At 42.1% G+C, this 22441-nt stretch overlaps 1 protein-coding gene across 1 annotated transcript; it reads right to left on the bottom strand.

The window, feature by feature from the left end:
• Positions 1 to 7686: 7686 nt before the first annotated feature.
• Positions 7687 to 20503, bottom strand: DCAF15 (DDB1 and CUL4 associated factor 15). The gene is made up of 13 exons (XM_063445973.1): positions 20396 to 20503; positions 13383 to 13480; positions 11899 to 12034; positions 11580 to 11686; positions 10861 to 10982; positions 10458 to 10616; positions 9915 to 10346; positions 9666 to 9757; positions 9434 to 9562; positions 8674 to 8759; positions 8479 to 8583; positions 8272 to 8387; positions 7687 to 8184 (listed from the first exon to the last, which is right to left on the bottom strand). The coding sequence occupies exons 1-13, from the start codon at positions 20480 to 20482 to the stop codon at positions 8129 to 8131; spliced, it is 1725 nt and encodes a 574-aa protein (XP_063302043.1). The 5' UTR covers positions 20483 to 20503; the 3' UTR covers positions 7687 to 8128.
• Between the last annotated feature and the right edge of the window lie 1938 nt (positions 20504 to 22441).

Below are 22441 nucleotides of genomic sequence, written 5' to 3' on the forward strand. Positions count from 1 at the left end.
GGCTGTATTGCTCTATTGTATTCATTACTTTTGGTACTGAAGAAATGAGGTTAGCAAGAGTTAATAAAGTATCGTCCGTATATTGGTTAATCTTAAATTCTTTATTCATTTATGTGACAGCCCCTTATTTGTGAATTTAAACGAATTTCATGTGCTAGTGGTTCGGCCACTAGTATATAAAGGAGTGGAGAAAGTGGACAGCCTTGGTGAGTGCCATTTGAGATATCAAACCATTGAGACCAAATTCCCCCTCCCACTATTCTGCTCGATGGAGAGGAATAAAGGGCCATAATTGCCGAAAGAATCCGTCCCGAAAAACCAAAAACCTCTAAAATTGTTTCGCATAAAGTCCCAGCTAACTCGATCAAAAGCTTTCTCCCCATCGATAGCCATAGTGAGAAAGGTTTTTTTTTTTGTAACATGGACCTTTGCATATATGTTTAAAATTATCCTAACATGGTTGGACTCCGTTCTCCCCGAAACAAAGCCCACTTGATCTTCAGAAATTAGAGTGGGAATTATATTGTTTTATTCTTTTAGATAAGACCGAAGCATAGATTTTATAGTCTGTATTCAGCAATGCAATTGGTCTATAACTGGCTATTTCTTCTGGGTCTTTATTTTGTTTACGTATGGGGACAATGTTAGCTACATGCATCTCTTTTGTCATCTTCCCTGTACACATAAGCTGAATTAAAACATTCCACGAGTCTCTGAAGGAGTAAATCCTTATATATTTTATAGAAAGAATCAACAAACCCATGCGGTCCAGGAGCCTTATTTATTTTTATTGCATTAATAGCTTCTGCAATTTCTTGAGGCGTTATTCTGTCGTTCAGCTGCTCTAACTGATCATTATTTAAGCAGAGAAGATCCTTATCAGATAAATATTTATTTATGGATTCTTGAGAAGTTGTTACAGGCAAATTGTATAAAGTACTATAATATTCTTTAAAAAAACAGGGCCAATTTTTTCCAGGTTTTAATATTACTTCTTGGCCTTGTCTTATTTTATTATTTTATTTTTTTGTTAAACTTTGACTTTATTGGTAAGTAATTTTCCGCTTTGTTCCCCCCTATGACAATATTTAGTTTTCATGAATTGAATGTTTCTATTTGCTTTAAATATTAACATGTCATTCATTTTATTTTCAAGAATATTTATTTGATTTGATGAAGCTCTCGCAGGAGATGATGTATTTAATTTATTGCATTCATCAAGTTCGATATATAAATCTGATAATGACTTTTCCCTGGTTAATTTTACATGTGCTTTTAAACCAATTATGTCACCTCTAATGACACTTATAAAGGCACACCATTTCATCATAGATTAAACTTCATTGTCCCCATTATCTGACCAATAAAAATCTATTGCCTTTGCGATATGATCGGTTATCTTTAGATATAAGTAATTTATCATCTCATTTCCAATCTGGGCAATGTCTAGTATTTCCGTTTTCAGTTGTAATTTAACCATGTTGTGGTCCGACCAAGTAATCGAAATAATGTTGGAAGATTTTACTCTTTCCAGCAAATTACGATCTATAAAAATTAGGTCGATTCTAGAATATGCACAGTGTGTTTTACTAAAACAGGTGAAATCTGTTTCGGAGGGATGATAAATCATCCAACAGTCATAGAGAGCCACATTTTGGAGAATGTTACGAAATTTCCTGTCTTGATTAAAAACATTCTTAGATGTTTTTTTTTCTTTTCTTTTATCTAGTTTATTAGCTATTGTGTACAGTTTCTCATCTATATAACAGATCGTAGAAACGGTCAACTTTGCTGAAAACAGAAGAGCTACTCTTCTTTTTCTCCTTAAAAGAGGAGTAAACGGAGAGAGGAAAATCTTTAAACTTGTATTTTTGGTCTTCATCTGCTTGTCGCCAATGAGTCTCTTGAATACATATAAGAGCAATTTTTTCTTTTCATGCGATCAACTAAAATTCTCTTTTTTTTAAGGCGAATTGATCCTTTGAGCATTAATGGAGACAATATTTAACATTATCTGGTTTAGAAAAACCACATATCTAGGCATGCTGAATTCTACCCTTGTAATATCAATTTGTATCCTATATTTAGGGCACAAGTACCTTCTATTTGATATAACCTCAAAAGAAAGTTAGAACCGCCACAGGAATTCCCAACTCCGTTATCCAGCACAACACTTGTTAATTAAATTTTACGTGAAGACAAGACGTTAAATACAGAGACAGTGACATGTTTAAAGAACGACCCTATAAGGAAGTCTGGAAGGATCAATAATTTACCCCACCTCATTGGGCCTTCCACCGTGATCATATTCAAGGATCGATCTTGATGCTATGTTACCTCTATAAGAGAAACCTATAACCACTAATCTCAAAAACCACTAAAAGTTTCACTTTGAGAGAGTAGTAGTAAAAACTTTCTTGTGGAGCTTTCCCACCACACATAATTTCTAAAATTATCGTTCTAACCAAAATTATCTTGCTTATTGTCCTACTTAATTACGTAAAGTGATTTGTGTTTGAGGTAATCTTTGCCCTTTTAGGGGTCTTGTGTAAGCGTTATTTTACATATCTACAATCAAATTCTCCTATATCCTATCCGTGTTTGTTCTGTTATTCTATTTCTTTCTTCCCCTTCTGTGTGTTATTCGTGAGCCTGTTATTAACAAAATTAAAATAAAACCCATCAGACGCAGAAAAAGAATACCCACATGTAACACGTTCCAGCCTGAATAATTAGGTGCATTATCACTTTTGCATGAATTATCATCCTACTTTAAATTGCATATAGTGATTAGTGCTTACAATCATCTTTATCATCTTATGTGACTTGTATAAAAATTGCTTAACATAATTTATCTGCAATTCTTTTAAATTCTCTGTTTGTTTTTTTTAAATCTCTGTTTTTCGTGAGTTATACAGTTATCCTAATATTTTAAATCTAGTTTGCTCCTATAAATAAAACAAAAAAAATAAAAAAACAGAAATATATCAAAGTAATCACTTGTGTTAGTTTGTCAATGTACATAATTGCATGAAATATCCCTCTTTCAAAAATTGTGATACTTGGCCAGAAAAAGTCCCCATCCTGTGGTCTTTAAATCTTCTCTCTTCATTTTTTCAGTGCCTCTTAACTCAATTAAAAGTTCAGTTCCTTGAACCACTTAGATAGGGCTAGTGTATCCGAGAACGCGTGTATCTTTGCCTCATGAGAGACAATCATTTTACATGAGTATCTCCAGGCGTAACGAATATTATTTTGCTGTAAAAGTTGAGAATGGCTTTCTTTTCATCCTGGTATAATATGACAGATCAGGACAAATAGAGATGTTATTATATGGTTCCTTGAATCTGATCACTCTTACTGCTTTCAAGACTTGTACATCATATAAATTGAAAGAACAAAAGAACATCTCTTGGTGAACTTTTCTAAATGGTAGATGGTTTCATTACCCTGTGACACAGTTCTAAAACCTTTAAGGTATTTGTTGATTGAATGCCTAATTGTAGAAATAGATCTAAAATAAATTCAGTTTATCATTTATGGTTTCTGAAATTCCCCTAAATCTTAAGTTGTTGCATCGCCATCTGTCTTCTAGATCTAATTTAAATTCTAAATCTGCTATTTATTTATTTTTTTTAAACTTCCCCGTGAGTCTTTTAGTTGGGCTTCTTGGCATACCAAGGATTCTATTCTTATATTATTCATCTTAACTTTTTTCTCCATCAATAGGAATTCCGTTCTGAATTATGTGAGACCGGTTTGATTTCATTTTTAATTTGATCTAGTTGGCGTTTAAAGCCTGCATCTAGATATTCACGTAAATCATCCTGAATGATCTCCTTGGGAAGCTGTAGAGTAGATGTGATCTTTGGTGTCGTTATTTCTGTTTCTTTGACTGCCGATATCGAAATATCCATTTCTTTATGATGATCTGTATCTTGTCTCTGTAAATGAGGCGGAGTAAAAAAGGATAGCCATTTTTCTCTCTTATTCTCCAGTTTATATTCCTTTTCCTTCTTTAAAAGTTACTTGTATTCTTGGGCTTTTTTTTTAAGCCATAATTAATGGATCGGAGCAAAAACCCTTACGTTGTCACAATAAGGAAAGAAAAACAAACAGGTTGATCACTCCAATATTAGAGGATGGCTTTACATCTTTGGAGAAAAAAACTGCAAAAAAAAAAAAAGGAAGAAAAGCAATAAATGAAAAAAATAGGGGTTTAAGATAACTGTTTTTACTTCGCTTTAGCTCAATAGTAGTGAAGCAGTCACAGAGCTTGTCTCCAATAACCTGGCTTTAGATTTCTTCCGAAAATCTTTCATTGCGGGTTCTGCTCTGTTACTGCAGACTTAGCTTTATCTCTTCCCCCCCCCCCCCCCCTTTTTCCTTTCTCTCCCCCTTGTCCTCTTCCGAGAAGTACTCCACGTGGAAGGCTGTCTATTATTGCGGATTGCTCCGCATCTAGTCTGCTGCTATTATTCAGGGGATCCATCTATATGTCTCTGTCGTGTCATCTCGGCGTCTCACCGGGGGAAGAAGGAAAAGCCGGTGCAAATTACGCAAGCAGTGGTTCATAGGTATCTCCTCAAATCTCTCTCTGGGTCACAGCATCGCCTCGAGTGTAGGCGCGCACATCACGCGTGTCCTACGTCATCGCTCCTCCCCCCCGGTAATTACATGTTTAAATGCCCACCTAAACAAAATCTCAGAAGATCTCTACTTCTGTGCATATGGCTCACACCATAAATATCCTGAAAGATATTATGTATCCCTGCTCGGGGTGACTACCATTACTACTACAGATAGCATTTACTGTGAGAGAGAGGCAGATTGGGCTTGACAGCAAATAGATGGCAGTTTGCAGGGCTGAAAGGGACACTATAAACACCAGAAATACTACAGGAGCTTGATGATTCCCCCCGCACCCCTCCTTATTTCTTCTTCAGACTAATACAGTGAAAGGGCCTGGAGAGACCTTATGGTGCGTGTTTATTTTTTATATATATATATATATATATATATATATATATATATATATATCTGGATTAACATAACTTTTAAAGTTGCACTCCAGGCTGGAATAAAAAGAACCAATCCAAAATACAAGATATTGGTATCTGAAGTGAATCCATGTGGAATACATTATTTGCAGTTCAACTCCCACAAGCCTGTGCTATTGGAGAAACACTGCAGGTTAGGAGGAACAGATAAGAAGGGCACACTTATAAAGCTGTGATACCAGGTAGAAATAATTATTTTAGAATGAAGAGCAGATGATGTATGATTAAGGTGCACAATGCTGAAAAAATTCCTCCTCTATAAATAGTATACAAAATGAACCAAGTAAAAGAACTCCGGCACCTAGTCTATAGGTTAGATCAGGGGCAGGAGTGCACGGCACTCAAGGCTGCTAGAGCCAAACACGTTCTGGCCTATCAGGAGTCCCAGTAAAACTTCAGATATCTGCTAAACCGAAAAGGAGTTGAAGGACAATCCTCAATTTATACATTGCAGCACGTAGAGGAAGTGATCTCAGATCACTTCCTCCCAGCACTTGTGAATGGGAATCCACACAGTAGTAGAGCAGCTCGCAGTTGTACCTGGCCGGCCTGGTCCCCACTGGAACGGCTAGATATACACAGAAATGCAGAATAACCCTCCCCTCATACAAATAATAGGGACAGCCCCCACACGCAGCTTCACACCACTAACAATCCACACACATGCACACAACCCCACACGCAGCTTCACACATGCAATACCCCAAACAGCCCCCACACACTACCAAACACACAATGTGATATATCCATCCACATACACAATTCCACAAGCAGCCCCCATTCATATGTATCATACACAATACCATAAACTACTCATGAACATATACAATATAATAGCTCATATACGCAGGGCCGTCTTTAACGTGGGGCAAACGGGGCAGCTGCCCCGGGCCTAGTTACTCCTGGGGGGCCCGAAGCAGCTGCACCGCGAGCCCTGTTGGCTTCAACTATTTCTCACCCCTCGGCCGGTAATCCGCACACTAAGGAGGCCCCCCGGGTGGCCCATGCACAAAGGGCCATGCGGTGGGCTTCTGTCAGTAGGGGCACGGTAGCGCGCTGAGGCGCTTTAACAGTGCGAGCGGGCCCCTTGCTTTTCGGCAGCCGGCTGGGAGGAAGTGACAGCCGCGCATCACTTCCTCCCACAAATAGAGGAGCGCGTGGGAAAGAAGAGTAGGCAGAGTAGGGGGGGGGGGGGCTAGCCGAGAGAGCTAGACCCCAACTCCCAACACCTTCAACCACCAGTAGGAAAGGTAGGAAACTGGAGGGTGGGTTTTAAAGTGTAAATGTTGTGTGCGCGAGCCAGCCTGTCTGTGTGTGTGTCAGTATGTCCGTGTGTGTGTGTGTGTGTCAGTATGTCCGTGTGTGTGTGTGTGTGTGTGTGTGTCAGTATGTCCGTGTGTGTGTGTGTGTGTGTGTGTCAGTATGTCCGTGTGTGTGTCAGTGTGTCAGTATGTCCGTGTGTGTGTCAGTGTGTCAGTATGTCCGTGTGTGTGTCAGTGTGTCAGTATGTCAGTGTGTGTGTGTGTCAGTATGTGTGTGTCAGTATGTCCGTGTGTGTGTGTGTCTGCCAGTATGTCTGTGTGTGTGTGTCTGCCAGTATGTCCGTGTCTGCCAGTATGTCCGTGTGTGTGTGTGTCTGCCAGTATGTCCGTGTGTGTGTGTGTGTCTGCCAGTATATCCGTCTGCCAGTATATCCGTCTGCCAGTATATCCGTCTGCCAGTATATCCGTCTGCCAGTATATCCGTCTGCCAGTATATCCGTCTGCCAGTATATCCGTCTGCCAGTGTATGTGTGTGTGTTTCAGTATGTGTGTGTGTCAGTATGTCTGTACACACAAATACACCCCTGCATTCAATTTTCAACACTACGTACAAACACATGTCTGTGTTACACACCAAAATTATATGTAAATACACCCCTGCATTCAAAAACCAACACTACACAAATACATGCTTGCACTCACGCCAACACCACATACAAACATATTCCATACAAAAGCCTGTTTACATTCAAACACACAAAACCTACTTAGTGATAAATACAGACCTGCAAACATGGGTAAATGGTAGAGCCCCAGCTGTCAATGCATTTCTGGAGTTGCACGACAGATGGGGATCTACCTTTTAATCACCCGTGCGACAGGGAGGCCCCCCAAAATTCTTGTACCGCTCTAATTTAGGTCCGCCACTGCGTTGGGGTGGAGGACGTGATTGCACGCCTGGGGAGGAGGAACAGGGTCCAGGGGGCCCCAAGCAAATGTTTTGCCCAGGGTCCAGTCAATATTAAAGACGGCCCTGCATATACGCACAAATACAATGATACAAAGCCATTACAGTAAAAATAGCACAAGCAGAATTCGGCAGCATACACAGCTCATTTAAAATTAAAAAAAAAGGAGAGAGGAAATGTGTTGCTTGGACAGCCCCTTTAATTGTGCTACAAAAGGACACAGAGCTGTTAATGAGGCGTCACTTAAGTAACTCTTTTGTGCACTTCCTAAAACGTTTTCTGGAATTTTTATGAAGCAAACATCTCTATTTGTCTGTAATTCTGTGTGTTTCCTACACATTCCTCTCATACATAGATGAGGTTCAGAGACACAGTGCTCAAATAAGACTACCACAATCAGAAATAATGTGATTTATTTTCACAACATAGGACAATGGGTGGTGTAATTTTATACATATATATCTACACATGCTATTAAAAAAATAAGAACTCTGCTTTGTTCTGGTAGGACAAAAATTAAAATAAATGTATTCTGCTGTGAAATTATCCCCGTAGCATGAAAAGGGATAGATCACGTTAGCAAGGAATGTTGCAGGTCAACATCTTAACCACTCATGTATCCTGCTCCAGGATATGCAAAATCTTCATAAATCATGCAAATACATCTTGTCTCCTAACAGTCTCCATTGCATCGTTGCTGTGCACAGTAATGTCACTAGATGGCAGTGTAACAAGGCAAGGTGATAAGCTCCTGTTGTGTCCCCGCCCCCTCCCCCCCTTTGAGATGCACCACGAGACTTGCACAGAGGTAGCGTTAATAAAACCTGGACACACCAGATTACAGCACAATCCATGTATATCGGACACTGTCAGCCAACACCTTGAGAGAGCAGCCTGGGGAGAGTGGGAAAAATAAGGGTTGATGTATTATAATGCAGAATCCCATTACTGAGTAACCTGAGTAATTGAAATTCTACTCACCTTTATGTAGAGCCTCGTTGGTCATCCGATTCACATAACGCACACCACTCTCTGGGACCAGCCATTTCATAACGGTGTCAACACAGCTCTTTCGATACGTGCTCCAAACGCTTCCACTGGAAGGAAGGGAGATAGTTAAATTCCACTACAGCCCAGAATTAGGATTTGTTTTTGGTTTATAAAAGTCAGCAGAATATGAATGTTTACCTTGTTTGACCTTTAACCTCAATGAGGTCACCCACACTGAGAGTATTGAAGATCCCTGTATGTAGATCCCATGCAACCTTCAGGCTGGTGTGATGGGTCTTGGGCCTAAGACAGAAGACAGACAGACCAATTGGTTCACGGTAACACTATAAAGAAGGAATGCAAAGCGGAAGTGAGGCTGTTAATGGAACATACCTCAGTTGACCCTCATCTTGGGGACCTGGGAATGCAAGGAGAAGAAGGCCAATATTTATGATGACCTGGTTGGTCTCAGGACACATCTGAGTAAAGCAAAGAGGAGGGGGGGGAAAAAATGGTTTATAAAAAAGAAAAAGAAAAAAAACACACACAAAAGGTGAACACGAGATTTAAGGAACACAACCATGTATTCCTGACCGTATATTGTTAAAAACACTACTTAGGCCAACACGATCCGCCTCCTTGGCTGAGATCATCGAAATTGACTATATCACTCAATCTAATGCTTTCCCACAGGAAAGCATTGGAATGACTGAGATAATCAATTCTAATGAATTTACATGCAAATGCCTGCAGGGATATACTATACTCACCAGAACAATTACATTAAAGTTGTAGTTGTTCTGGTATATGTAGTGTCCCTTTAAGATAAAATGATAAAAGCTAGTGACTGAATTGATTCGTATAACAACATGCCGGGAAGTTACTTTAAAAAATAAATAAATACATTAATAATTTAAACTTGTTATCATTGATTGAGACATTATATTTGTCTGGCTATGGACGTCATACATTTATTCTAACTCTTCTGTGGATTTTTCTCTCTCTCACCCTCACTATAATTTTTTAAGATTTACTAGTAGAATTATGTTCTGATCCTATGCGTCCATCCTGCTCACATTTTAAAGAATATAAAACGTCTTTCATTTAACACAAAATCTATTGAAATGCAAACCCATACACCTGTATTCCTCACCTCCAGGATGACAATATCATAATCACTAAACGAGCAGAACTGCCGGGACCAGGAAGCGTCATGTCGGATCACCTCGTTGATCACATACTCAAAATCCAAAGTCAACTGCTCTACGTTCAGGTGCTGGCCCTGGGGGTGGGGATTTAAGACAAGAGCAGGGGTTTCACATAATGAATATTAAATTAATGAGACATGGTAGAGTTAAAAATTAGTTTAAAGGACATTGTTTCACCTGGAATGAAGCTTTATCATTAATTGGCTTTAGATGACGTCCTTTTAGATCAGTGACCAGGAATGGCAGTGAAATCTTGTCATCTTCATATTCTATAGAGACAGAAAGAGTTAATCCTGTTTCCACGCGGTCACTGATTTAACACCCCCCACACCATGGGAACCCTCTAGTTATCTTTTTTCATCTCTTTAACCCCCTTTTCTTCCATCTTACTCTGAGTATACAAGATGTTCCCACTGAAGCTCTCACCACTTTCTTGGTCAGTCTCTGTCACTTCTCCAAGGAAATATCGTAGCCGTGTGTAATTAACATAACTAGGTTCTTCAGTATGGCCAGTGTTTGGCCGTCCATGCCCCTCACTGGAAGGACGATGCCATATGGGGGACTCTGGGTCAGAGGTTCGTGGTGGACTTTCTGTGCTTGGCCCAGCCTTCTCTCCCCTTTCTTGGGATTCCAACCCTGAGGCTTCTCTGGCACGACGAAAGATGCCAGCCACAAACTCTCTGGCACGAGTGACGGCTGGTGGAGTAGTGGGGGGACTGGAGCAGAACTGGTCAGGCATAAGTGGGGAGCGACTGCTAGCAGAAGAGGACGATGGACTAGAAGAGGAGGATGAACAGCTGCACGTAATTCGATGTTGGCTTTGTTTGCTGTACAAGATTTGGTTGGGTTCAGTATTCCCTAAAAGAAAGATTTGAGAAAGCTTGTTAATGACACCTCCATGGCAAAAGAGTAACCCTGCATGGAGAGAAGACAGCATGTTTACAGCAGGAAAATTAGGCTATATTTTACCTGCTTGTTGCACGGACACAGCGCAAGCAACCAAAGAATAGCTTGTGTTGAGCAAAACTACATGATCTTTTTTCAACTGGAAGGCTGGCTGGAAGGTGGGGAAAGGATAGACCACCTGGTACTTGGTGTGCAGCATGAAGCTGTGTAGAAGACACGGACCTAGAGGAAAAGACAGACACTAAACCCCAAAACAAGACACTTCTCGATGTTATGTTTTTATTACAGCAAATAGAATAATTTCCTCACAGGTAAAACCTAGTGTGAATTACATTAGCAATGCAGACAGAATGACGATATTCGAGGAGGGGGAATAGCTGTTGGAGGTGAAGTGCCTGACTCAAGTCTCATGCAAGAGGGAGAAAATGTGAAGGTTCTGCAGGTGACAAGGTGTGTACGTACGTACCGGATGTGGACTCCCGGCAGTCTGTACAAGGTGATGTTGGAGGGGCAGACACAATGCTGATATATATATCTCGGTGGTTTTCATCACTCATCATATTCATTAACATCCCATTTCCAGAAGTACTAGGAGAAGAGAATCAATGGGAATAGAGTCAGATATTCCAGGACGTAATGTGTCAGTAAGGACAACAAGGTCAAAGGGAGAAGAGAATCAATACAAGAGAAGAAAGCCAGTAAGGACAACAGAGCTGGAGATCCTGGAACAAAAGAAAGTCTCAGGTCCAAGTTCCTAGGAAGAAGGATGATCAGCGTGGACAGTGAAGTCAGTGATTCTAGTAGAAGAAAGGATCAGTATGAAAAGTATAATCAGACAGCCTGGGGGAGATACAGTCAGTAGGAAAGGTACATTAAAGGTATTCAGAGGGAAAGATGAATTATACAAAGAGTACGGGGCAATATGACTCACACAGTCAAATACTAAGGGGGGGATGGGGCAGCAAAATAACTCCACCAGGGGCAAGGTGGAGAGAATCCCAGTGTGAACAAGACAAAAGATCTGAGATGGGTTAGACAGATCATACAAACGTAGGGAAATAGACAACTATGCCAGGGAGGCGAGTAGGGGAAAAAAACAGATACGGGGTAAAACTATAAGCAGGAGGAAAGTGGAGAAAGCAACAGCAGGGTGGAATAAACTACAATGCAGTAAGATAGACTCACTTGAAGCCAAACACAATAACTTTGGAGCTGTCACTTGGCCACTCACAGACTGTCAGGAAAAGGTCACTGTAGATTTCTTCATCCTGGAACAGGCGGACCTGTCGCACCTGGGGAGAAGACAGGAAGTCAGGGGTATTCGAGTAAAAAGAAAAAAAAAAAAAAAGAGCCAGATAAGGGTATAAAAGGGAACACGAAAAGTTATGAAAGTGGATTGTAAATAGCAAAGGATTTGGAGTTTATTGGGAGAATAACAGCGCTGGAAAGAGGTGTTATACAGGGGAAACAGGCAATGATAAGATTAGTAGGAGGGGAGACGCACCAGACGCAGTTTGCTGTGCACTTGAAACTGCCACCAGTACAGGTGATACGAGTAGAAAGAAAAATCATCATCAAGGACATCGCTGGTGTATGACAACACGAAACGGCCACACTTGGTGAAACCCAGGAAGATGTGACTGAAAACGAGAAAAACCATTAACAAGAGGGAAAGGGGCAAGGGGGAGAGGCAGCAGAAAGAAGGGGAAATAAACAAGGACGTACAAAAAAAAAAGAGTGGCAGGAAAGAGTAGGAATCGTGGGACAGCTCTGAAATAAGGACCAGGGAAAGATATTCAGTAAGTGGCTCCTAATCAAACCAACCCCAAAACCTACAGAGTTTGACATTTCACAGATTCCCTTTGCAGAGAACCAGATATTCCATCTTAAAAGCAAGAATTACTGCAATGCTAGTACACAAAGGGTACAGACCAATTGAGATATATTAGCAAAATAAGAACATCACTATTTACCAGAAAAGGCTAACAGTGGACAGTTTTCCCTAGTGTTGGAGTTATGTATGTATGTGGTGGAGTTATGCTATTGGTAAATGGACACAAGACTGAACGTAGAACTGAGGAGGAATTTGATAGGAATGTTAAAGCCTCTGCTAAATTGCATTATTTTTGTTGGCCTTATTTCTGTGTGCAGCTATTAAGTGGGACAATGGACCGAGATATCTAACGGCAGAATCCCTCGTGGCTTCCTAGACAAACCCCAATCGTAGCCTGAAAGAGAACTATGGTAGTGTTAGGTGGAGGTCACCACCAAAATGCATTTTGTTTTTAGATTCCAATTTTGTCTGCAGCATGGAGTGACAGTGTGCGTGTAAATGTGGGAGAGAATGTGTGTGACCCCATGACACTTAATTCTCCTTCCCAATGGGTCTCAGGGGGCCCAAACTGGGAATGCTCGAGTTTTAAAGGTGTTGTCAATATGCTGGCAGAAGATTCATTATAACTGCTACCAGCTTATCCAGCAGTTACACACATCTGGGGGATGAACTAAATAGCCCATAAATCTCAGCTTCTGATGGAGAGGACCAGACCCCATTTACCAGAATGAGAAGTTCCTGATTCAGGGGTCTATCTAGTTATCCAAGGGATTAAACCAGTAGCCCAATTTACTTGTCCAGACACTCAAAATGATTTCAGGTCCCTGCCTAGACGCTGGACATTCACATGGTTATTCGTCTGTTTGTAATGTGAGAGGTTTGCTGGTTACATGTAATGCATTAATATATTATATTTGCTGGCTGTGAGTAATGTGCGTGTGCTGTGTTTTGCCTCCCCAACCTACATGCATGTTATCATTAGGGGTATGTCTGTTAAATAGTGATTTTTCTTTTTTATTTGCGAATAAAGTGTCCCATTAACAGTCAGACATCACATATTACTGCTGTGATCCAAAGCAAACACAGACTGAGCCAATAAAGACATCCCTCAACATCTGAACACTTTCCAATGAAATAGCAATATGTGTACGTACCCCTTTTGCAGGAACTCCTCATCCACAATGTTGCGCAGAGAGACACACAGCCGAGGTGGTAGTTTTCTAAACAGCCGGGATGAAAGTTGACCTGTGATCTGGAGAAAAGGATGACATGTTACGCATGATGAAGGCAATAAATGTCTGATATTACCATCACAAACTTAAGGGCAATGTTTACATATTAAAAGGACACTATAGTCACCAGAACAACTGCAACTGCAGTCCCTGCAGGCTTTCTGCTGTAAGCACTGCCTTTTCATAGAAAGGGATACCTCCAGTGGAAGTCACTCAGACAGCCACTAGAGGTGCTTCATGATGTTCAGCGTCTCCACGCTCTGCATGCAGGCGCTAAACGTTCCCATAGACATGCATTGATTCAAAGCATCTCTATGAGATGCTAAATGGCGCAGAGCAACGTTTTTCCACTCACGCGCAATAGCCTCCCAACGCTTTCCTATGGGACCTTAATAGTGATTTAAAGGGACTCTCCAGTGCCAGGAAAACAATCCGCCGGCAGAGGAGACCTAATGCGCATGCGTGGCAAGGCCGCGCATGCGCATTAGAGCTCTCCATAGGAAAGCATGAGGACGTCCAGCGATGCTCTAGCACAGAAAACCTGTGCTATGAAGCAGGAAGTGCCCTCTAGTGGCTGTCTAGTAGACAGCCACTAGAGGAGGAGTTAACCCTGCAAGGTAATTATTGCAGTTTATGAAAACTGCAATATTTACACTTGCAGGGTTAAGGGTAGTGGGAGTTGGTCTGGGTGCCTGGAGTGTTCCTTTAACCTTTACAGTATCAGGAATAGATGTTTGTGTTCCGGACACTATAGTATTCTTTTTAATTTAGATGGAAGATTTTACAAAAAACAGTCAACATATAACTAGATTAAGGAAAACTATCCTGTGTAAAAAGAGAAAAACAAAACAAAAACAGATCTGCTTGAAAGAGAAGCCGTAATTTCTCTGGAATTCACACCACTGAAAGCCACTTATAGAACTTTATTTTTTTATAAGATGCTTTCTTTTAAATGTATATATTTATATTCACTGCCATTTAGGAGTTAAATCACTTTTGTTACTGTTCATACAGCCCTAGTCACACCTCCCCCAGCTGTGACTTACACAGCCTGCATGAAAACAAAATGGTTTAATTTTCAATCAGATGTTAACCTGCTTTAGATTTAAATATCCTGCTCTGAAAACAGTACTCCATCATATACAGGGGGCTCCTACAGGATCTAGAAGGCTATTAGCAGAGAAGGAAATAAAATAAATTGTAAATTGAACAGACTGTGCAATAATGAAAGTTTAAACGTTAGCCTTTCTAAAATCTTCCTGCAAAGATAAAGCTGTATAAACAAAGCGATTTAACTCCAGGGCATGATCTATACACCAAAACAGCTTTACCAAGTTATTTTGTTGCTTAAAGTATTCCTTTAAAGGACCACTCTAGTGCAGGAAAGCATACTCGTATTCCTGGCACTAGAGTGCCCTGAGGGTGCCCCCACCCTCAGGGACCCCCTCCCGCCCGGCTCTGGAAAGGGGAAAAGGGGTAAAACTTACCTTTTTCCAGTGCTGGGCGGGGAGCTCTCCTCCTCCTCTCCGCCTCCGTTCCTCCCCGTCGGCTGAATGCGCACGCGCGGCAAGAGCTGCGCGCGCATTCAGCCGGTCGCATAGGAAAGCATTCATAATGCTTTCCTATGGACGCTTGCGTGCTCTCACTGTGATTTTCACAGTGAGAATCACGCAAGCGCCTCTAGCGGCTGTCAGTGAGACAGCCACTAGAGGAAAAGGGGGAAGGCTTAACTAATTGATAAACATAGCAGTTTCTCTGAAACTGCTATGTTTATAAAAAAAATTAGTTAACCCTAGCTGGACCTGGCACCCATACCACTTCATTAAGCTGAAGTGGTCTGGGTGCCTAGAGTGGTCCTTTAACTAGGTCCCCCTTTTATAAATCTCCAAAGCCCCTGTTGAGATTAAAGAGAAAACATTTGATTGTGCTGTTGTACCAGCTCAGAGTGCATGCGCACACTGAGCCAGGTAGGGGAGGGTATTTGTAAAAAAATAAAATAAATAATATAATCAATGCAGGGAGGTAGGATCACAGCTTCACCTTGCAGGCATAATGTATGATACCAGTGTGCAGACAACAGATGTCATTTTTGACAGAACTGATATTATTCAGCCCAAAACAGAGCCTAAGTGGCCTGTGCTATGGGCTAGTTACACCCCTGGTACAAAAGTGAAGATATCTCTGAATGTGAAGCGTTTTAGGCAGAAATGCCGCACAGACACATACCACCACGAGCACGTCTAAAAGCAGTTGGAGTAACCATTTAAAGATTTAGCAAATTACTTCAAAACAGGTTTAGACAAGGCAAAGTCAGGGCAAAGGTTGCAAGTGAGCGAAATAAGTACCATTAGCATGGAAATCCTTTATACAACATTGGGTTAACGGATTTACAAAAAACGGAATGGATACCGCATTTCAGATGGATCTTTTTTTGGAGACAGGCACATTTTGTAAATAAATACACTTGCTTGTTTGACTGTGTGCTGGCTGCACAGCACAAATAAATAACCACCAGCAGTGCACGGATTCACTTTGTACTTTCTACAGTGGTTGCTGATAGGCTTCACGAAGAAAAACTAAATGAATTTTAAAAAGCAAATGGGGACAATATGACTGTCATATCAATATACTAGGAATACGTCCTCCCATATACCCCAATCTATGATTAGAGGCATATCTACTGAACAGTGAGCAGCCACCAGGTAATTGAGTTGTTAGTGGGATGGGGTATTCGAAAAAGGGAGTGCATGTCTATGCCCACCCCCCTGTATCCCATCCATCCAGCATTGAGGGGGTGCAAGGAAAATAGAATTGTGACTGGGCAGCTGTTGCATGGGGGCATACAATTGTCTACCTCGCTGCCTCCTCCATTTGTGGGAATTGTGGTGGTGTGTAAAATGTAAAACAGAGGAGCACAGCCAGCAGGCAAAGAGTTTGTCAGGTAAAAATACAGGTTTCACATTTAAAAGAACGCTCTAAACAGCAGAATAATTATTCCGGCTAAATGTAGTGGTTGTGGTGTAAAGAAACTGTCCTTCCCTGCAATCTCAGTAGTGTAAACACTGCCTTTTATAAGATAAGGCAATGCTTACTAAAGTCCCCTCTAGTGGCTGTCATTCACTAGAGGGGCTTCTTGCAATCTTTGCAGGACCAACATTCAGCGTCTAAAAGCTCTACATGAAGCCCCACATGAGGTGCATTGAATGAGATAGTCTCAGTCAGGGTAGGAGCAGCAGAGGACTGCCAGTCAGAGTAACAAGGTAATTAAATCGATGTATTTTCTTACATGGGGGAGGGAAAGCAAAGAACAGTTTGTAACAAATTAAAAACAGGAATCTACTTCTAACTTGGAGTGTGTTTGAAATGGTCTAACGGTAGTGGCAGGCTATGCACCATAATCACTGCAGAATAGCGGTTATGATGAAAAGGCTATGAGCAGTGTCTCACTGGTTTTTGTATTCAATTATTTTTGTCAAAAAGTTTAGGTGTTTGATAGAACCAGAAATTGCCCCTGGTATCAACACTCTCTGCAGCCCCATTGGTAATATGTACGTCTCCACACCCCCAACATCGATTATTTCCCTAGCCCACAGCTGTCCAGGTTGGAAACAACTGAAATGTACAATGTGGACGTGCAGGATGAGCCAAATTTCAGATGGTTTGAAGAGTCCATAACTTATCTAACCAATTTTTATTATATTATATGCAACAAGAGCATAACATTTGGAGATTTGTCTTGCTAGGTACAGAAGGTGACATTTTAAATTAGCTCCATTCAGCGCCTTGCAAAGTCTATTTCAATTGCATTGCTCATAACATTAGTTAAGGTTTTAGGCTCTAGTGCTCACATTTCTGCACGGATATTCCCGTGTACCACCCAAGTGTATGCGGTTTGTTCACAGATAAATGCTCCTTTCCGTATCTCCATGGAAATTAATTGGAAGCTAAAAGGCCAGGCGAATGTGGTGGCCACTTAAAAGACCACTATAGGCACTCAGACCACTTCAGATTAATGAAGTGGTCTGGGTGCCTGGTCCAGCTAGGGTTAACCCTTTTTTCTATAAACATAGCAGTTTCAGAGAAACTGCTATGTTTATATTTGGGTTAATCCAGCCTCTAGTGGCTGTCTCATTGACAGCCGCTAGAGGCGCTTCCCACTGTGATTTTCACAGTGAGAAGACGCCAGCGTCCATAGGAAAGCATTGTAAATGCTTTGCTATGAGACTGGCTGGATGCGCGTGCGGCTCTTGCTGCGCGTGCGCATTCAGCCGAAGAGGAGGAGAGACTCCCGCCCGGCGCTGGAGAAAGAGGTAAGTTTAACCCCTTTCTCTCCATCCAGCCCGGCGGGAGTGGGACGCTGAGGGTGGGGGCACCCTCAGGGCACTATAGTGCCAGGAAAACAAGTATGTTTTCCTGGCACTATAGTGGTCCTTTAATCTGGGAATTTGTTAAGAAATAGTTGTCCGAGGATGTCCAGTGTGGCTCTGTCTGCAAAAAGGCAATAGCCGTCCAGTTAAAACCACAATTCAGGACTATTTTCCACAACAGGACATAAAACTTTTCAATCATATCCCGATATCTCACTTTATTTTTACTCGTCACTCCTTCATGAAATTACCCATAAGGAATCTCACATGGCTAATATGTACCTGCAACAACAACAAAAAATAGCCACTAAGAAAAGGAGTTATTTACCTGTCAAATCATGCTCTGATTTTTGGCCCACTCTAAATGCAACTAGAAAAGAAGCCTTGGTGCCTGCAAAGGCCTTTGTTTTAACATTGCTCTCAAAAGGTTTGCCAAAAAAACTAACCATAAGACAACACCCATAGACTCCGACTATAATAATGGACTGTATTTGTTAGGGTGCTTGAAGTGTCTTCTTTTTAAGGATGTCACACTCACTTTATTGCTGCAGTTCAAATATAAATTAAATGCACACTATAGTCACCAGAACAACCATAGCTTAATGTAGTTATATTGGCGAGCATAGTATGTCCCTGCAGCCACCCAGAGAAAAGCCCTAGGGATACCTATGGTGGCCACTGCTGCACAGTGTGACTGACATTCGTCTCTTCTGAACTTTCCCCATAGAGATGCATTGATTCAATGCATCGCTATGAGGAGATGCTGATTAGATCAAGCCGGTGTTTGGCCCCGCCTCCTTGACAATCTCAGCCAATACAATGATTTTTCTGAGGGAAAGCATTCGATTGACGGAGATGATCAATTCTGACGATGTCAGCCAAGGAGGCGAATAATTAATGGATACAGTTCCTGGATGTTGTTAGAATTATATGAATGTTGTGGTGACCGTGGCATTTAATCCAGAGGCCTGAAATATGAGGAGATGAAGACCGCGTAATACACTGAAATAGCATGGGCTATAAGAAAGTGAGATAAGCACATTTGTCCCTTCATTAGGCAATATATTGCTTACATTCTGCATTAGAAATATGGCATGGCCAGAGTAGGCCAAGTGTTCCTAAAAGATCTTTAGTTTTTTATCAAACATCAAGGCATAGGAAATACACAGAGACAAAGTAGTCCTTAGGTTATCTCTGTATATCTATTGACAGGGTTGGTATTTAAGTGAATAAAATACAGATTTTTCAGGGGGATGATAGTGCAGCCTTAAAGCCGAATTAGCAAAGGCTACCGATGGTGACATCGCCACTGTTTAGTTTGCCGCAGGGGAAAAGTATGTGTGAGAGGAAATGTCAGATGCAGGAGAAATACAGAGACATCTTGAAAGGGTTGGTATTTCAGTGTCACAGTCATAATAAGTATTTCATAAAGATACTATCTGTATGAAATACTAATTTTTAATGATAATGCTGCTTTAAGATAAAGCTGTTTTGGTGACCAGTGTGTTCCTTTACAGCATCACATCTTTTGTAATCCACTGATTGCTAACCTCTATTGCACCTTCTATTGTGGACTACATTTCCCATGATGATCTGCCATGGACACTGCTGGGATGGGTAAAATGTAAAGCCCCAGCCGTTTAGGACTAAAACTGCCATGGTGTTTTGCCTGCTGCAAAGCCCTGCGTTAGAGAGCAAGAAGCCAGCCTCCACCCTCTGCTGAGGATCCCAGAGGCAACCCTACTCTCCTGAGGATCCCAAGGGCCATATTAACCCCTCCCAGTCTGAGGGTCCCAGGGGCCACGTTAATCCCTCCCCAGTCTGAGGGTCCCAGGGGCCACGTTAATCCCTCCCCAGTCTGAGGGTCCCAGGGGCCACGTTAACCCCTCCCCAGTCTGAGGGTCCCAGGGGCCACGTTAACCCCTCCCCTGTCTGAGGGTCCCAGGGGCCACGTTAACCCCTCCCCTGTCTGAGGGTCCCAGGGGCCACGTTAACCCCTCCCCTGTCTGAGGGTCCCAGGGGCCACGTTAACCCCTCCCCTGTCTGAGGGTCCCAGGGGCCACGTTAACCCCTCCCCTGTCTGAGGGTCCCAGGGGCCACGTTAACCCCTCCCCTGTCTGAGGGTCCCAGGGGCCACGTTAACCCCTCCCCTGTCTGAAGGTCCCAGGGGCCACGTTAACCCCTCTCTTGTCTGAGGGTCCCAGGGGCCACGTTAACCCCTCCCTTGTCTGAGGGTCCCAGGGGCCACGTTAACCCCTCCCCAGTCTGAGGGTCCCAGGGGCCACGTTAACCCCTCCCCAGTCTGAGGGTCCCAGGGGCCACGTTAACCCCTCCCCTGTCTGAGGGTCCTAGGGGCCACGTTAACCCCTCCCCTGTCTGAGGATCCCAGGGGCCACGGTAACCCTCCCCTGTCTGAGGATCCCAGGGGCCACATTAACCCTCCCCAGTCTCCCACCAAGCTGTATCACTTCGGTTCTGGTTAGCTGGCTGCCCCGGGCCCTGGAGAGCTGCTTTCCGCCTATTCAGCGGGATATAGTGTCTCCCACGGCCCCGGGCGATATCCGATACCTTTACTCGGTCTAGCTGGCGGATTACATGGTCTCTGGGGCCCCACTTCCGGTTCCCGCCCCGTTCTGATTTCGAGCTCGGCGCCATCTCCCCGCCGGTTCCTTCACTTCCGGCAACAAACCACACCCCCTCTTCCGATGACGTCACAGCGGCCGAGGCAGCCAATTGGCTACGGCGGAGGTCTCCGCTTCCTGCGTTCTGTTTGGACAGTGCACAGTGCCCTGCGGGGGATCTGGACCAATCAGGGTCAGGACAGGGCAAGGCAGCAGTATCCATGGAAACGACATTGAAACCAATAGATGCCGAGCCTTTCCCTCCTTAGTGACTCCACGTGCTACAAATCCATTCCTATACACGTACCACTATAACTAGCCACATACCAACATAACTAGCCACATAGCTATATAACTAGCCACATACCAACATAACTAGCCACATACCAACATAACTAGCCACATAGCTATATAACTAGCCACATAGCTATATAACTAGCCACATACCAACATAGCTAGCCACATACCAATATAACTAGCCACATAGCTATATAACTAGCCACATAGCTATATAACTAGCCATATACCAACATAACTAGCCAAATACCAATATAACTAGCCACATACCAACATAACTAGCCACATACCAATATAACTAGCCACATACCAATATAACTAGCCACATACCAATAAAACTAGCCACATACCAATATAACTAGCCACATACCAACATAACTAGCCACATACCAACATAACTAGCCACATACCAATATAACTAGCCACATACCAATATAATTAGCCACATACCAACATAACTAGCCACATACCAACATAACTAGCCACATACCAATATAACTAGCCACATACCAACATAACTAGCCACATACCAATATAACTAGCCACATACCAATATAATTAGCCACATACCAACATAACTAGCCACATACCAATATAACTAGCCACATACCAACATAACTAGCCACATACCAATATAATTAGCCACATACCAACATAACTAGCCACATACCAACATAACTAGCCACATACCAATATAATTAGCCACATACCAACATAACTAGCCACATACCAACATAACCAGCCACATACCAATATAACTAGCGACATACCAACATAACTAACCACATACTAATATAACTAGCCATATACCAACATAACTAGCCACATACCAACATAACTGGCCACATACCAATATAACTAGCCACATACCAACATAACTAGCCACATAGCTATATAACTAGCCACATACCAACATAACTAGCCACATAGCTATATAACTAGCCACATACCAACATAACTAGCCACATACCAACATAACTAGCTACATACCAATATAACTAGCCTCGTAGCTATACAACTAGCCACATAGCTATATAACTAGCTACATACCAACATAACTAGCCACATACCAACATAATTAGCCACATAGCTCTATAACTAGCCACATATCAACATAACTAGCCACATACCAACATAACTAGCCACATACCAATATAATTAGCCACATACCAACATAACTAGCCACATACCAATATAACTAGCCACATACCAATATAATTAGCCACATACCAACATAACTAGCCACATACCAACATAACTAGCCACATACCAATATAACTAGCTACATGCCAACATAACTAGCCACATACCAATATAACTAGCGACATACCAACATAACTAGCCACATACCAACATAACTAGTCACATACCAACATAACTAGCCAAATACCAATATAACTAGCCACATGCCAACATAACTAGCCACATAGCTATATAACTAGCCACATACCAACATAACTAGCCACATAGCTATACAACTAGCCACATACCAACATAACTAGCCACATAGCTATATAACTAGCCACATACCAACATAACTAGCCACATACCAATATAACTAGCCTCATACCAACATAACTAGCCACATACCAATATAACTAGCCACATACCAATATAACTAGCCACATACCAACATAACTAGCCACATAGCTATACAACTAGCCACATACCCATATAACTAGCCACATACCAAAAT

Source organism: Pelobates fuscus, chromosome 3 (assembly GCF_036172605.1).
Source record: "Pelobates fuscus isolate aPelFus1 chromosome 3, aPelFus1.pri, whole genome shotgun sequence".
NCBI classification, from domain to species: Eukaryota; Metazoa; Chordata; class Amphibia; order Anura; family Pelobatidae; genus Pelobates; species Pelobates fuscus.